Genomic DNA, 17,524 nt, shown 5'->3' on the forward strand with positions numbered 1-17,524 from the left:
CGACTCACAGTACACGTCATTTTTCAAAACGCTAGTACAGCTTACTGCCCGCTTAACTGAAGCAAGGGTCACACATTCGAGCCACGAAGTTACCCGCTCTCGCCAGGTATGCCGATTCATGAACATTCAGAAAGGAGAGACAACACCAGAGCTGCTCAAAGTCACGTACTGCTCCTAAAGATGGCAGTAAACGAAGATAAAATCGCCAGAAAGCTAGCTCCGTAAGAGAGCGGCCCCGATCGGCCTCAGGGACAGACAGCGAAAGCGGAATGAGGAGAACGAGTCCAAGGTTGGAACTTTCTCCGCTCAAATCACGTGTCCAAGGATAGAGCAACTAAGCGGATCGTACGAAGCTCTTGCCCTCTGCGATCTGCGGCAGGCGTTCAGAGAGTTGTTTCTGCAGTGCGGAGTTGCGCGCTCCTCCTGAGATTTCTTGTCCGTCCCTTTTTTCGGCATTTCGGTGAGTAATTTGCTCGTTTTGACCACATCTAGCGTCACATTGTCGATGCCGACTATCGCGAAACATTGAGCCGATTTGAGCCCCGAATAGCTCTCATGAATCAGAGGCTGCTGCTTGCTGTTCGAGCAAATTCGTGAAGGACGGTGGTGCACTGGATAGCCAGCTTTGACTTCGGGTGAGAAAAAAAGGTGAAGCAATGAAACAAATTAACTTCATTTGCTTGAGCACGGTTCAGGGATATGACATCTATTTTGTTTGTTTGTTTCTGTTTTTCTTGTATGCTGATGTTTTTGGTTCTGCGATATGCGCTGTTAATTTGGTAAATGTTTTGACGTAACCTGTTTGTTCCTCTTTTCTGTGAGCTTCATTTATGTCTAATTTTTGTGTGTATTTACAGTTGTACTTTTGTTTCACTTTCGTGTGTAACCCACTGCCCTCTGTAATGGCCTCTGGCCCTGAGGGTAATGAAATAAACAAATAAATACTGAATGTGCAGGGTAACAAGACGCAAACTCCAAGATGTTCTGCTTCATTTTAAAAATGATTTTTAAAAATTGGCTTTTTGAGTTAGAAGAGCGCTCTTTTTCGGCCCAGCAATGTCAGCGGTGTAGCGTATAAAAATACAGCTAAGAAGTGTTAGCTAATAGGCTGGTTAACTAACGGTAAGTAGTTACCTTTTTAAGTATTATTGTGAGTCTTTTTAATGGCTTTGAGGTGTGTGGCCTACCATAAGTATTATCTATATCAGCTTTCAGAATTTATAGAACACTATTAACCTCAGAGCTGCTGCTCAACAAACTTTGGCCATTTCGACCAGTTATGTGCACTGGAGGGGTTGATTTGCCTGCAAGCTTCTCGAAAGCGCGTGTATTTTGGCGCGATGCGGACATACGTGAGAGGCACGTAAAATACCTGTACCATTGCACTATTTCATAAATGATATAATCATGTCCCTGCTGACATATTAAAGAGCGTCGCTAATGATGGTATTTAGAAGTTAAGGAGGTTAGTTTTCCAACGTTTTCGCTTATGCCTCACGAGGCAGCTTTGAATTTGGGAATTACAAATGAAGCATTAACTTCTGTGTCGTAGTGCGATCGAGATCTTAATTCCAAAATTGAAACTTATCATTTATTAATTGAGTGGGCCGGAATACTCATATCCTTCGATAACAGCAGGTTGGGAAGGTTGGCAATGTCACCTTTGTGATTACTATAAAGTCATGCCAAAAAATGGCGCAGTTTGCTCTATATACTCGGAACTGGCAGACGGATCAATCGAGTGCATAAATTGCGTTTTTAGTGTGGCTAATGAAGTTATATTTTACTTTTATTGTTTAACTGGAAACACTACTGAGAGCTATCTTTCACAACGCCTCATGTCTCGCGGGTCTCTGTCAGAACCATGTTGTTATCGCTATGTCATGCAGTCTTTGCTCAAAGTAACCGGGCAATGGCGGCTTCTTTCTTAGCCGCATAGCTAAGCACTTATCGCAGCCCTTTAACTCTGAATGCGTGTAGAGTAAGGTGAACCCTTGTCCTCACGTTCTGACGCCTTTCGATCGTTAGTGGTGCCGTAAACGCTCCGTTAGGCGGTTTAGAAGCAAAAACCTGTTGCTCGGTTCCTTTTGGGAAAGGGGATGCATGCATGCGCACGGCTGCGAAGCTGTAAATGTTGATACATTGTCGCGATGTCTTCGTGGAGGCGGAGGGCACACGGCCCAGTATTCATTCTGACAGCGCCACGTTTGATAAGTAACACCTGTTCGTGCATTGAATTGCAATTACGCATTTCGAAATCAGGCTTCAGGTTTTCACATTTCGAGAATTTGGTGCGTACGGCACGTTTTCTTATTGGCATAGCCGTCCGTGCATGCCAGTTAAGAGTGATGCATCAAAATAACGTTTTGTTGATTTTTTTTTACTTGTACGGCTGCATGATCTCAGGAGGAGTGCACTTGCCCTCGACTATTGACGCTTCTCTTCTTGTATATTTGCATGCCGTTGCAGGCTAACTTGTGCAATTTTTCATAGGTACAGGATTATCCTGTAAGCGAGCTGCTTCGATGTTTTATTTTCTTTGGTTAGCGTAATTCGACCAGCCTGGCGAATCAGAATGCGCGTGTGCGCCGAGTTGGATGCGCTAAACGATTGCACGTTCTTGTTTGTAAGGCACTCAGTTCACTGCGCGTTCAACATTTTTGCTTTAGGCCCATACTAACCCATCACATTTGCGTGCATTTGTTTGTTGCCGATAGATTCTGTCCGTATACCTTGACGTACAGGGAAACTTTTCAATGGTTGCAGAACCACAGAATGAGACGGCCAAAGGTGACGCCAAGTACAAGTTGACCTGCAGTTACAACTGGCAAATAGTTGGGACGTCTAAATGCGTTTCCTAGTGCACTGGTCTTACTTCGGGCGCTTAATTATACTCGCCATCAAACCTATGCCCGCTGGACTTACCACGAACCCCGTAAGCGGTTTTTCGGAATGCGTAAGAAAAGCTTTTTACTGCTATAAAAGCATTGCTTTCTTTGTGCTGCAGTTCCTGTTGTTTACCGGAACTGAGGCAAATCGTAGGCGTAACCCATTTTTCTGGAGATCGTGTTGGATAAAGCGTTGTTTTACGGCGAAGTAGTGCGAGGGTTTGAACACTAGATAAGTTTTTCTGTGCCTCAGCTTTAAATTTTACTGTGAGACGGTATTTATAAAGGTTAAATATCTTAATTATGTGAGACTGACAGAAAATATTCGTGGTAGTTGATCCATATGGTTTATTGTAGATGTGCCGGACGTACTTCTTCTGCAGGAAGTGAATCCGCTGTAAGTTTGAGAAACAAGCTGTTGTCCATACTAAATGAAGGTTATGGGGTTTTAAATTGGGAGGATAAATGCGTTCTCCCCGCTTAACCGCGGCTGACAGTTCAAAGCCGCGCGGACCCCACCCCGTGGTCGCGAGCGCTACAGAGCGCACGGCGACCACGGCGGGCCTTGCTCTGCGGGAACAAAGGAACGACACACTGGCTGACACAAACAAGGCATCTATTGCTATAACAACAATAACGCCAGCTAGCAACAAAATACACTGAGGAATCGAGGATGTCCGACTCATCAGCACGGTTACGAGCGAATGTTCGCCCACGCTAGGGCAGGGGGAAAACTCCGAAGCCGGACTGGACGAGCTGAGGGGAACATGTTTCCACACGAGGTCGCCCGCCGGTGAGCGGAGCGGTACGCGAAACGTCCGCGTCCTTTGGCGGTCCCAAGGAGAAGAGAGCCGATTTTACCCCGCGCGCGCAGCAAATCGCCACCGTGGCGCTGGTGTCGGTGCGACGCTAGCGCCCTACCCTGTTAGTTAAAGTAACCCAACTGAGAAGAGTGCGTGCGGGGGAGCTAACCACAGTTGGGGTGCATCCACAGTTGGTGTGCATCCAGCGAACCACGGGGAGGCGAGTGCATCCCCACAAGGTTCGAGCAGAAAAGTGTGTTATATGACATAATTTTTGTATGTATCGACAGGAGGTATCTAATCCTACCTATGATACCAGTTATTTGCGGCAGTTTCTTCGTTATACAGAGGATATGTTGTTCCCAAGTCATATTAAACGAGAATATCACGCCAGGGCATTTATAACCCTCGACTATTTCTATCTTACTTGAATTAATTATAATATCGTCGCATACTGTCAATAATTTGTTTTTTACCTGAAGATCACTGCCTTAGCTTTATTTTAATTTATAAACATGACATTTGATGACGACCATCTTTCCAGCGTTTTGATAGGGCTATTACACGTAGAAACGAGATGAGAAATGTCGGCTCCTGCAAAAAGTATCGTTGTGTCATCTGCGTATATTACAAATACGCGGGAATGGTCACTTATAGGGGCCATTCCCCGCATTTAGCCGTTACGCGTTTTTCTGTTCGTCTGAAGCCGGTTTTGTGGTAGGCTGCTCACCTACCCATCGAGTGGTGGGCAGGCTACTCAATCGTGAGAGGCTGCTTGCGAAGCACCCCAAGTCCCACTGATGGCAGCACCTGCCATAGAACGGAAGTGGCGCATCGCTTCACCGCTGCACCACACAGCGAGGAGTGGTAGGAAGACTCCCAGGGTTCTATGAATACGGAGAATTACCAATGCCGCATATATTGACACTGACCCGTTATCGCTATTGCGACAGCTGTCATCCGGGAACACGGACTGGATCTGAACACCGGAACCGAAGTTAAAAACGAACTGCTAGCGCACCTAATTCGCATTAGGCCTAATTACGCACATCGACCATGATTCTTTTTTTTTTTTCTCAGCGCACTTCCGACGCGGCACAAGCCCCTTTTCACCATGGCTGCCGTTCGGGACTCCGACGAAGTCTCCACCGGGTCGATGGCGCGCAAGGTGCCCAAGGCGCTGCGGGGAGCCACCGCCCAGCTGGCACTGTACGCGAGGATCGCCCTGGCCACCGCCCGCCTGGCAGCGCAGACCAAAAACCCATGCCCGTGCCAGCAGAGCATGGAAGGAAAGACAGTTGTCGTCACGGGAGCCAGCTCCGGTGAGTTTCTCTGGTCACGCGTTCCCCGGTGCGAGAGTGAAATAAACGGTGCCGGAGCGTGACTCATGGCAAAGGCTACCCGTGCACCAGCCGCCCGCAGTGCCGTACAAGTCAGTCCGAGCAATCAGAGGTTGGCCACTGGCTACCCGCGCTGTGAACTAAGCTCGAAGGTAAGAGATATTGGGGACAAAATTCCCCAGGACACACGACTGACAACCAACGCGTATAGCTTTGTTAGCAGCGGGTGACTGCAAGCCACGCTTGCCGTGGTGAAAATTGCACTTGGGCTCTGAAATGTACGCTAGTGAAATCAACGGAACATCGGCACACTTTGCACCTATGCGCCAAAATCTGCGGTTCCGTGTCCTGGAGACTTTTGTCCCCAATAGTGCCACCTCCGGCCATGCATGAGACGGATGAGCATGGGGAGTCATCCGTGATTCTGCCGCCGTCACTTCTGTTCCCCGGGGAAATCGAACAGTGTGACTTCCACATTGAAGAACACCCTCGGCACGCCCAGAAGCAGGTCGCACGGCTAATTCTAACTTCATGTAAGTGCAGCTGGCGCGAGTGGGTTTCCAATCCGCCATTTCGGACTAAGCAGGGCACCTGCATCTACGTGCTATATAGAATATATTGGGACTGAAAAAAAATGTGTTCCTGCCCACAGTGCTTCATGCTCCAGCGCACTTGCACATCCTTCGTCATCACGAAGTGGTAGATGGGGGATTTGGCAGCAGTCTGGGTTATGGCGGCGGGGCCTAACACCAACTGCGGTTCTTTCCTAACCCCGCCTCCTATGACTTGCTTTTCCTTCTCAAACCGTACAAATTCAAAGCCCCTTTCCTTCAACCCTCTCAGGACGCGCGTCTTCTTTACTTACCCGACAACAATACGTGGAGTACCTGCAGCGCGTAATATTTACGACCAGCTGGAGCACTTTGAACACTAATCAAATGTGACTCAAATATTTCAATGCCTCAAATATTTCTGTGCATTCAATACAATATCGAAGGGTTGGGCTTTTATGTTATTATTTACTGCCGCTATTTTGTTTATATTATTGTGGCGTATGCCTGCGTGGTAAAAAGTTATAATTTATATTTGCTTGTTTTAAGCTGAAGCAGATGATAAACCGGCAGCTATATAGCACACACATTACCATATTTAGAGCAATGCTTGCAGCATAAAATGCTATCGCCGTAGGCGAAAGTAACAGAGTGGAAATTAAAATGTCTTCTCAGAGACGAAACGAAAATGGAAGCGCATTTCTAAAAGCTGGGTTGCGCTTAAGCCAAATAGGCGAGAGACAAATACTCGAATGCAGGAGCGAACTACATGCATATGTACTTGCCACGCTTGAAGATGAGGAACGAGGACTTTGTCTCTAGTCAGCGTCGTGTCGGAACTATTTCATCTGCCTTCGAAATAGGCGAACCACCCAAAAAAGCGACGGACGCCACCCGCCTATTCACTCACTCCACAGCGGCGGACACCCCCTGTACGAGAGTGGCGCTGGTGAGCACTCTCAGTGTTAGGATACACGCAGCATATGTAAATACCGCAGAAAGCACAAGATTTGACAGCCGTAGATGTAGCTTGCAATAAAGAAAAAAAAGTCGATGTAGCTTGGTTGGTACAGCATCAGACGCGAAATTCGAAGGTCGTGGGTTCGGATCCCATCGGCGGCATATGCTCGCTTTTTCTTCTGCTTTCTTATCAGATATATTTAAGTGATAAAATAATTAGACTTTTAATCTCCCATTGATCAACACGAGAAAAAAAGAAACATTCCCATATGCTCCCCTTGGTTTCTGTGGGAGTTGGCTTCTTCATAAGTGTTTCATAATGAGGCCCTCATTCCCCTTCCCTAGGGAAGAGATCACTAATTTTTAAAAACAGAGTTTTTGAGGTAAAGAGAAGCTTTCAGCAGCGTTTTATCACCAGTGTTGTCAGACGTAAAAAAACAGGGAAACCATATGAAGTAGTAAAGTGATTAACTAAATGCTAATAGATAGCTTTTTAACTATTACTGACAGGCACCTTATTGCAATATAGATTTGCAGCGAGCCGTAGCCATATCAATTTTTAGAACTTCGAAAACGCGATTTCCTTCGCAGCTGTGGATCGACAAAATGTGGCTATTTCGACTAGTTGCGTATACTGGAGGGCATACCTTGCCTGCGTTTCAAAAGCGCATGTATTTTTGCACGATGTAGCCAACTTTTGTCGAGCCATAGTGGCGAGGGTAATCGCTTTTTCGAAATTCTCAAAACTGATATGGCTATTACTAACGGCCGGCTACAAATTTCTAATTGCAAACAGGCGCCAATCCGTGATAGTTAAAAAGTTAGCTATTATAATTTAGTTAATCACTTCACTAGTTAACATGATTCGTCAGTCTTTTGACGTCCTCCAAAACTGGTATTACTACAGCGCAAAAAGCTTCTCTTTACCTTAAAAACCCCTTGTAAGGGATCGTTAGTGTACGCGGGGTCATCGGAACGCGGCTGGGAGCGCTCAAAGCGAAGCATCTCCTTTCTCGGAACGCGGCCGCTCGCGAACGCGCCAGGAAGTACGGGTGTCCCCCGCCCCGCGGTACCGACTCGCGCACGTGCTGGCACGAATGTATATTTGTGTTCGTTTTTATTTTATTTTGTGGTAGAGAGGGTCGTCTACCTTGTAAAAGCCGGAGGGCTGGCCATGCCCTTGAAGAGCCAATCATGTTAATAGTGCAACATGATTGGAAGTTACCGAATGTGGGCTGGGCCTTTAAGGCTTTAAAACCGGGCCCCGGAGCTGGAAGCGGGGTTCTGGGCTAAGGTGAGATGCTACGCATCTTCGGCTACGCCGGGTAGGGGCCTCCCCTAGTGTTAGCCAGATCCACCTTTTGGTTGTTTGTCTTTTTGCCGTTGTATCTAACTTGTATATTCTGTAAACATTTGTATATAAATCTTCAGTTATTCCCTTTTTTATCCCTGCGTGTCAACACATCATGAGACCGTCTCTGACGGGGCACCTCCGGTGCGAAGATCAAGCTTCAGTCTTCGAGTTAAACCAGCCGTCTCTGGCGGTGCACCCCTGGTGCAAGGAGGAAAGAGAACCTGTGAAAATTTACTCCCCTTTCTTTAGAAATTAGTGATCACCATTCCTGAAAAATTACACACGTTTATTCCTGGAGGATAACAGCTAGCTGCAAGAGCACTGATACAGGCAGTTTTCAATCAAAACTGAATGAGGCAGTTACTATTGTTTAATTACTTTCTGGAAGAAGCTATATGTATTTGAACACCTCGTTTCGTACTATTGACGGCGCTGTGCACAAACAGTGCCTATTTCGGGAGCGTTCATTAGGCGAAATTTCATAGAAATTGGTAAAGACTTTAACCTGGTTGTGGATATTAAGGGTCGGAACTTTCGATCATTCAAATAATGTCCTGAATTGGCCAAGAGCATAGGTAGGACGCCTTTCCTCGCTACTTTTTCACCGTCCCGCAGGAATCGGCCGTGCCACAGCCGCGGAGCTCGCTCGCCGGGGAGCGCGCGTCATCATGGCCTGCCGGAACGTGGCGAAGGCCACCCGGGTGGCGCGAGAGATCCTCCAGGAAACGCAGCGGCCGGTGGTGGTCAAGCAGTTGGACCTCTGCTCGTTCGCATCGGTGCGACGCTTCTGCGCTGACCTGGCGGCCACCGAACGCCGCCTGGACGTCCTCATCAACAACGCAGGAGCCATTGGAGGTGAGGGCATCGCGCACTCCACACACTGGACGAGTGAGCGCACCGTTGTCGGAGAATGCGAGCAATAACAGAAGCGTAACGTGGGCCGCATCGCCCCGCGTGTTCGTTTTTGAGCGCTAGCTCTTAGTGCGAATGTTATCGGGAAGGACATAGAAATTTCTGTAGTCAGGAAGTGTTCGCGGCGAACTCGCAAAACGATGGGCCGCACGCTTTCTCCATCGCCACGGCCGTGTTGTAAAGAAGACAGATATAAATTAACGTCGCACAAACGTCACAGTTTGGCCTCTGAACTATAGGGAAAACGAAATAAGTCGCGAAGAGCGGGAAGGAAAACCATAAAAAGAGGCCCGGCACTCTTGGCGAAACAGAGTCCACGAAAGCCCACCCATCATAAGTACAATGCAAGGACAAAGGCTGCGCTCACTGATCTACACTCGGCCGTGTCTTGCGCTAGCTGTGGCCACCGTCTCTCTGAAAACCTCACTCAAGACTGCTATACCAAGATAACTCTCCGCTTGCTCGTCAAGTCGACTTCACGGAGTTTGCTCCTCTACTACTTTCTATTTTGCAGAGTCGAAGAGGGTCAAGTTGACAGAAGATGGCTTCGAAGTGACCTTTCAGTCTAATTACCTCGGCCCTATTCTTCTCACATTGCTGCTCCAAGGTAAGCGGAGGGGCGCAGCTAATTCTTTTCTCAATTGGTTGCACTTATTGGCGAAGATAAAATGCATATTATGGAGTTTAACGCTCCTCAGCGACACATAAGGTATGTCGGACGGCATTGCCTAGGGCTCCAGATTAATTTTGGCCACTTGGGGTTCCTTAACACGTACTTGCATCGCATAGCACACAAAAGTTTTGGCATTTGGCCTACATCGAAAGGCGGCCGCCGCAGCAGGGATGCTGAAGAAGGTGTTATAGCGCAGATTGACGAGGACATGAGACAGTGCAGTGTGCTGTCCCTCTCAAATGGTCTCGTCATTCGTCCCTCTGCGCTATAAGCCTGGACCACCTTCGTCAATAATCAGATGCACAGCAACGCTGCAAAATCTCTTCACTTGCTAAAACCGAAATCGCGGCGCCGACGACCAGTAACTGAACATCGATGAGGCGGTACCAGCAGCACCAGCAGTGCGTCCGAGAACATCCACGCTTACCACGGCTCGTCCCAGCTCCCTAATTCGCCTTTATCACAGCGCTGCTCTAAGCATCCGTTCCTAACTCCGTCTTCTCCCGAACTCCATCGGTAGAAAACAGACATGAACAAACATGGACGAAGGAAAGTTAAAAGAGAGGGCGTTGCATCAAGCGCCCAGCACCCGAAAGATGCGGTCGCGCCATTTACATGAGGCATGACCCGTGCACGCCAACCGCCACGCTGTCCCTTAGCAGCAATGGCATAACTGCTGTTTGTTCTATAAAGTTGGCTTAGGGATGGAATGACTTCTGCTGCGCTTTCCGCAATACATCTGGGATGCATGGACCTTCTGTTTTTTTCCTTCCTCCGTGTGCGCTAGACGCAGATGGCGACAGCTGAAAGGAAACACTCAACGGGTTTGAGCAAACACCAGACACGATGTGCACTGAGCGTCTCGCGGGAATTTCCACATATCGCTCCTGCGTAGCATATGTGCGTTTGTTTTCTATCGGCTCTATGGGCACCAGGCGACTTTTTGTTCACTCTGCAGTAGATGCCACGTGCTGTAAGAAAGGTGAATTACTGGGAACGATACAGTGTGTTCCGGGGCCTACACTTACGTACATGAATAGTCACGAGAGCAGAATACAAGCACACAAGAACTCGAGAAGCGAATTTCGAGGCACTAATAGATGACGAGTGCTAGTGAGGTAACAGTTCAAACGTGAACTGAGTGACATTGAGCAGCTCAACGTGCTGCATAATAAGGAAATACGTGTCCTCAAACAAGCGGCCGATGAAAACTTTCTCGACGAAGTAACAAGAAAGTAGTTCGGACGGCGCGAAAACAACAAAGACAAAGGAGACACGAACACAACAGGACGGGTTGTGTTCGTATGAACCAATTAGCCCAAATCAAAGTACTTCTGAAGTAACGAGGCTTATCTGTTGTGTGCCTGTCATTCTCAGAGTTGCTGAAGAAGAGCGCGCCCAGCCGCGTGGTGAACGTGTCGTCCAGCTACCACGTGTTTGGTCGAGTGGACTCGCTCGAGGAGAGGGCAAGGGGCCACAACGACCTGAGGAGCCCGATCGCCATCTACGCAAACACCAAGCTGGCGCTCATCCTCGCCACCCTGGCGCTGGCCCAAAGGCTCAGGCACTCCAGTGAGCATCCCTGAAGGAATACCGCACCTCAGTGCAGTTTTTATTGCGCGCCACAACTTGAATGGATTCTCCGGCTTTTCTTCTTTGTTCATTCATTCATGCACCAAGGTGTACAGAAGGACAAGGAGGAAGCCGTTATGTGAAGGCTTGATGAGTATCTGGCCCCCCAAGTAAAGTGGCAGCAGAAGCACGAAGACACGCTGAAATAGTTACAGCGTTATTCCATGGAAAGAAATCAGTTTCAACAACTTAATACATGTGAGCGTGTGCAAACATAAGTACTAAACTCACAAAAAAGCATGCAAGATGGTACATCAGATTTTGAACAAGTGTTTGAAAGGGTTAATTTAGACATGTAGAGCCCTAACGTGCTGTAACCATTTAGAAGCCGTGGTAAAATATTTTGGAGCACCTGCCTGCTGTATTTGGTACTCCACTTTGAGGTTTTCCAGTTTTCGGTACCTCTTGTTGGACACGGAAGATTATTTCGCAACAAGGCTACTACACCACAAAAAAGAGAAATTGAGATTTTGTGCTAAAATAGTACTCACGAGACAACCTGCACCGGTATTGTGCGACCAAGGCTTAAGTATCTTAGTGAAACTTCAGCCTACGAAGTTATTTTATTATGAACATATACTACACGCTCCTCACGAGCCCAGACAGGAGTGGGTACAGTGGGAAATAAACGAAAAAAAAACAAACAAAGATGTACATAATGTTCTAGTACAACATGGTATCGCGCGACATATCTGAAACAAAAGAAAACTCAATGTCAGTCCTGAACAACTGCGAAAGATCAAAGTCTAATTCTACCCAGGTACTCTTAACTACACCACCGGATAATAACTTGGTCCAATGAGAAATCTCAAACTGCAATAGTTAGTTCTTATGTCTGATAATGTGATGAAATGGCTGCTGCATTGTATGGCTGAGATTTCTTTTTTTTTTTTTTTGGCGTACTTCTGGCCTGCATGATAGGCTGCGGCTTCAACGAACGCTGACTTTTCATAGTGACTTCAATTTTCTGCTGCTCTCTTTTCTATTTCATTTTTTTATCCCCTCACTCCTTTCCCCCCGTGTAGGGTAGCAAACCGATTATTCTTCCGGTTAATCCCCCTGCCTCTCTTCCTCCTCTTCCTCTTTTTTAATGAGTGAGTGAAAGGTTCTTTACGATAGCACAGAAGGCTTATTTATAGTGAAAATGGTGCAGAAGGTAAATAAATCTTAATCAAGATATTGAAGTGTACTGAGAGAGAATTTACACGTTCGCCTTGAGCCTTTAATAATCGTACGTGCTAGGCCAACAAGAATAAGTTAAGTTCGCGGATCGGGGGATATTCAAAATTCCGCAAGTGCGCTTTTCCACATAACTGTGTTGCCCCAAACAAGGTGGCCGACTTCGCTGTAAAGGAACTACGTGGGCTACAGGACAGGCGCTAAAGGTGTGGATAGAAACGTGTTCTGGAAGAATCAAACAAAAAACCAGTCTTTCTTGCTTTGTTTCAGCTGGAAACGCATGGTCAGCCATCTTGTTTGGGACAACATTGTTATGCGAGAAAGCGCACTTGCGGAATTTTGAATATCCCCTCAGGTTTAGGGATTACGTTATTTTGCTACTGGCTTTAGATAAGGTGCTTATATTCAAATCAAGGTCTTATAAGTGCTTTGTCCTGAAATGCTTTGTTTCGGTCAAATCACGAATGTGTAAGATGTTTTCTCCTCGAGGAAATATACTTAATGTTGCTCAGATTGCCAACTAAAATGGGGAGGTTCCCACGCAGAAACCCTCCATTTTGTACGTGACAAGCACTGCTCGTACATTAAAAAATTCCTGTCTCTCATAACCACAAGATATCAACTTTACGCCCTGTCGTTTCAGGCATGTTATGAATGGGGCGATAGCTTGAGATCATAGCGTTGAGTTATTACTTTATCAGGGTTATTTTTTTTTTTTTTGGGGGGGGGGGGCTGCTTTTTACATCTTTTGGGGTTCTACACACAATTTTGATTTTCACCTTTCCTATTAAGTTAAGGATGCAACTTGCGAGGTTGAAATGGGATTGCAACCAAAGGCGATGGGTTACGGCCCCGCCCATTTTGGACCCAGAAAGACATGTTATTCTCCAGCAGCGTCCACTTTCACTCTAGGTAGTGTTCTTGCTATCTAGGGAAATGTATGTTTTTAGCCATTTGTCGTTCGCACGGGAGTTTCGGCGGTAAAGGCGCTACCCCACGCGAATCTCTGCTGTCGGGTACGCAGTTTTGTAACGATGACACGGATGTCCTGGCTGTGTAGTGCGATTTCCCCTGAAGCTCATCTCAGATGTGCTAATTCGCCCTCTTGTACGTCTTGTCGCACACGAGCACTCCATGCAAAGCCGCTAAGCCACTCTTAGAAGCAAGGATAGTAAGAATTTTTTCATTAATCTTCGAAAGAACGGCCATCGTACCTGCAACTGCGTGCTTATACAGCAGAGAAATTGCAAGATATTATAACAATCGTAGCAAGGGTTTAACTTCGATTCGTAGCAATTGTTGCATTGCTTAAGAAACGGAGATCGACAGGAATGCGACTTCGACACATTTAAATGAATTTGTTCAAGGCTCCAAGCGTAACTCGTACGCAACGAGATAACACGCCTGGTTGGGTACACGTGACTATGAAGCTCCTTACTCTTGGAAAAAATACCCTGCAGTATCACTCAGTGCTTTAGCGCCACGAAACATGCGTCGACGTCCAGTCAACTGTTATGACGTCACGACTTGACGGGTTGTGCGTACTGGGACGGAGCACTTAACCGCACCTCAACGTGAGGTGCCAGGCGGAGGTACCCCTAGAAAAAAAAAAATGATCGGGAATCACGTGACCTGAAGACGAAAGAGAGTTTTTTTTTTTTTAAAAAAACGGAAGATATATAGCCTGCACACGCGTTTAAAAGCATGATTTGGGGCTTTGCTCAGTAGATGGGTTTTTTTTTTTTTTTAGGAGGGAAAAGCCCGTGGAGTAGGAACGGCAGGAAATGAAAGTCTCCAGTGTACGAGTTATTTTTGTTTTCTTGTTTAATTTGAGCGCTTTCATGCACAAATAATTAATCAGCTCGCATACTTTCGGTTGAATACTGCCGTATTAAACGTAAGTTACCATTACTTTTTTCAACTCTGTATAGGAGTCACGGTAAACTGCCTACATCCTGGAGGCGTGAGGACGCCGATATCAGACGGCGGTTCGGCACTGCGCAAGTACTTGTTCAAGGCGACTATGGATCTTATAGGCAAGGTAGGCGTTTCCTGCTCTAAAAATAGCGTACAATGTTTCCAGGCACCTCACGAAGCACGCTGATATCTTTCGATTTCTTTTTGGTTTTAAGTTTCTGACCTGTCGGCGCCTCACTCGCGCTGTAGGGGACTTTCCGAACCGTCATTCAAGGACGCGCCGACGAAGGCAATAATATTGGATAGCACGTGTTGGAAACGCTGGATAACTGCTTGAGCTGGCCATCTAGACTGCACAGGCGTTCTACCGAACGCGAACCCTTTCAACCTAGTTCCAGACTTTTCTTTGCATAATAATGAGGGAGTAATTACAGATTAGTGTCGACCCAAGCGCAGCCATACAGCTACTAAAAAAAAAGCTGCATAACTTGATTTTGTGACTGCATGGCTGCGTTTGGATGGATGCTAGTAATTCCGTATTACAAATCCACCCTACCTTGGGGGATTTCTCTAAACTTTGTACCAACACCTTCTTTGCATTCTCTTCGTAGGTAAATAATTCTAGATTTTAATTCCTTATTTCTTAGCAGCAGTGGTATATGAGGGACTTTCTGTGACGTCAACGGCACCCCACCGTCGCTCATTCGGGACGCGTCGGCCACATAGCGGGTACCCTCGTGACATATGTGATCACGTGGCACGGGGAAGCCGGACGTTCGGTAAAGATTCTGTAGCTGTCATTTCTCCGCCACAGGTTATTGCAAAGAGTGTGTGTTTTCCGCTTCTAGATTCGTAACTTTAATATTCCTGCTCTTTCTTCTTCAATCACATTAACCGCCTCTGCTGACTTTGGAGTGCTAGAGCACTGTCATGTCCACCGTCCCTCACTTTCATGAACCCTATCACTTCTGGAAGGTCTCAGAGCTCTTCGCGGGTAATAGACACAGACGACGCGCCGTTCGGTGGAGCTGTTATCACTTTCCCGGCATTCCTAGGGTCTTGTGCAGTGCGAACTCCTTGAGTTCAGTGCAGTGCACAAGGTATAATACTAACTGTTCCAAGATTGAGCGTGCAGAACTCAGTCAGACGCCAAGTGGCACATATAAGCGGCAGCTATTTCCAGGCTTGCTAGTAGACAGATCAGCATTCCTCACTGTTTTCATGCAGACCCCGTTGGAAGGTGCCCAGACGTCGATTTGGCTGGCTGTCGACCCAGCGCTGGAAGGGACCACCGGCAATTACTTCACAGACTTCGCCCCTGCAACCCCGAGCAAAGTCTGCGAGGACCGCCAGCTGGCCGAGGACGTCTTCTGGCGCTCCGTCCGAATGCTTCCTCTGGCGGACAGCGAGCTGGAGCCGCTCACAAGGCCGCTGCCGGAAGTCGCTGTTCCCGAGGAGAGTTGAAGCACAGAGGGAATATGGACGCATTCAGTGGCTGGGCCACGGAGACGGATGCGTTGACCCACTGCGCCATCCTGACTCGCTCCTCGATTGATCGGGATGTTGGGTGAATGCCGAAGGAGAGGACAGGGAGAGGGACGTACACCTTTCTCTGTTCTATAGCCACGCTGACCTGACGGCATGATGTTGGCTCTTTCAACATGATGGTGCTCACAAACAAGTGCTCAATGGTGCTCACAAACAATGGTGCTCATAAACTTGCGACGGGCCCACATCGACACTTTTACAGAAAGGTCATAGTTGCAGGGCGCACTCTAGCATTTTCCATAAAGCGAAATGAAACCGTGCTGTCACTCTCCTGAAAGATCGGCCGTATTGAACGAGCGATGACCTTGGTGGAGCGGCTTCCTAAAAATCTAAGCCGATCTGCGAGTTTTGGTTTCGGGGTTTCTATAAAAAAATTCAGCTTAGATTCAGTTAATTACTTTAACTTCATCCCGGCCCAATGTTGCCCATCAGTTCATCCTTCCTTGTCACCTACTATAACCATCCTAGTTTAGTTCGCGGGTATGGCGAGTGGTCCAGTGTAGCAGCTAGAGTCCTGGGCTGAGTCATACGGGCAAGCATGAATTTACCCTCCGGCGGATATTATGATGAATTATTTCCTACTGCTGACACACGCAGAGTCCTCGAACAAATACACGCATTCACCAGATGATGAAATTTTGCGCTTTGACATCATCAGGAATGCGCCATTTGGTATGTCTCCGCGGCCCCATTAGGCGATTCGGCAGTGGTTGGCACGTGAATTCTTAAGTGCTCTAACCGACAAGTAAAGGCTGTCAGTGGGGCCCGAAATTGCTCAAGTTAACCCGCCTGTATTTCCATATCTTGACTGAAAGCGAAAGTTGACCTTTTTTCTAAGTTGTTAAACAAAAGTTACGAGGAACTTTAGCGGCTAACGTGATGACAGGCGAAAGCCTGAGTGCTGCATTCTGCTACGCGATTGTTCGCTTCACATTCTGTTGGTGCATTAATTAACTGCAAATTAATGACGCTTTAGCTTCGCCTTTAGAAGTGGAACGCGACAGCCTGTTGTAGCGCTGCCAGGCGGTCCACGGAACGCCACCACCCGTTAGGCGCAATGCGTTGCCCTTTGAATGCAACGCTTTTTGAGGAAAGGTTGTACGCCTTGCTCATCGGTAAATTGGTTTTTGAGGAAAGCAAATGTATCAGTGTGTCATATCTTGGTGGTCACCTAAACCTCGCCGTAACGGGAAGGGAGGAAGATGGGAGTGAACGAAGACACCGTATTCACTAGACGCTCCTTTGTTCATTCCTAGCCATCAAGCTAGCATGGCGGAGTGGTAGCGTGCTCGTCTCGCACTCCGGAGACCGGGGTTCGATTCCCGAGCTCGGCCAATTTCCTACTCGGTTTTATTTATTTATCTGGTCTGACTAGGAAGGTTAATTAGGCTAATTGGTTAAGTAAGTCCCACTAACTTGGAGAATCACTATACAATCCCTTTACTTGTTTGCATGGTTAGTAGCCAAAGTACAATTGGCCCCGTTTGAAATTCGCGCACTGTGACGTCACGACCAATTCGACCAATTGAAAAGCGTGACATTTTCTGTCGACAACTTCTGCTTACAACGTTGAGGCATTAAAGGATTCCGCCTTAAAATTCCCACGCTCGAGGATGCTTCCTCTGAACTTAGGCAGAAGGTCGCACTCATTAAAATATATGTATTGAGTGTAATTTGTCAAACTAAATCTCCTGCAAAGAATAAAGGAAATCGGGAGACGCAGATTGGGATGGTGGAAAAGAATTGAATAGCTTTCTCACCACGCAC

General features: G+C 47.2%; 1 protein-coding gene across 1 annotated transcript; it reads left to right on the forward strand.

Moving 5' to 3' along the window:
* Positions 1–310: 310 nt before the first annotated feature.
* LOC149341151 (retinol dehydrogenase 14-like) lies at positions 311–16,877 on the forward strand. The gene is made up of 7 exons (XM_089541944.1): positions 311–460; positions 4,772–5,013; positions 8,512–8,751; positions 9,323–9,415; positions 10,859–11,053; positions 14,224–14,333; positions 15,437–16,877. Exons 2-7 carry the CDS (start codon positions 4,806–4,808, stop codon positions 15,671–15,673), a joined length of 1,083 nt encoding a protein of 360 aa, XP_089398070.1. The 5' UTR covers positions 311–460; positions 4,772–4,805; the 3' UTR covers positions 15,674–16,877.
* The last annotated feature ends 647 nt before the right edge of the window (positions 16,878–17,524 follow it).

This window comes from Amblyomma mixtum, chromosome 5 (assembly GCF_055824585.1).
Source record: "Amblyomma mixtum isolate Tamu chromosome 5, ASM5582458v1, whole genome shotgun sequence".
Classification (NCBI taxonomy): domain Eukaryota; kingdom Metazoa; phylum Arthropoda; class Arachnida; order Ixodida; family Ixodidae; genus Amblyomma; species Amblyomma mixtum.

Bases quoted from the DNA above. Each gene is read 5' to 3' on its own strand.
- LOC149341151 (XM_089541944.1), top strand. From the start codon at position 4,806: ATGGCTGCCGTTCGGGACTCCGACGAAGTCTCCACCGGGTCGATGGCG. The intron at 8,752-9,322 runs GTGAGGGCATCG...TCTATTTTGCAG, and splicing joins CAACGCAGGAGCCATTGGAG to AGTCGAAGAGGGTCAAGTTG. The intron at 11,054-14,223 runs GTGAGCATCCCT...AACTCTGTATAG, and splicing joins CCAAAGGCTCAGGCACTCCA to GAGTCACGGTAAACTGCCTA.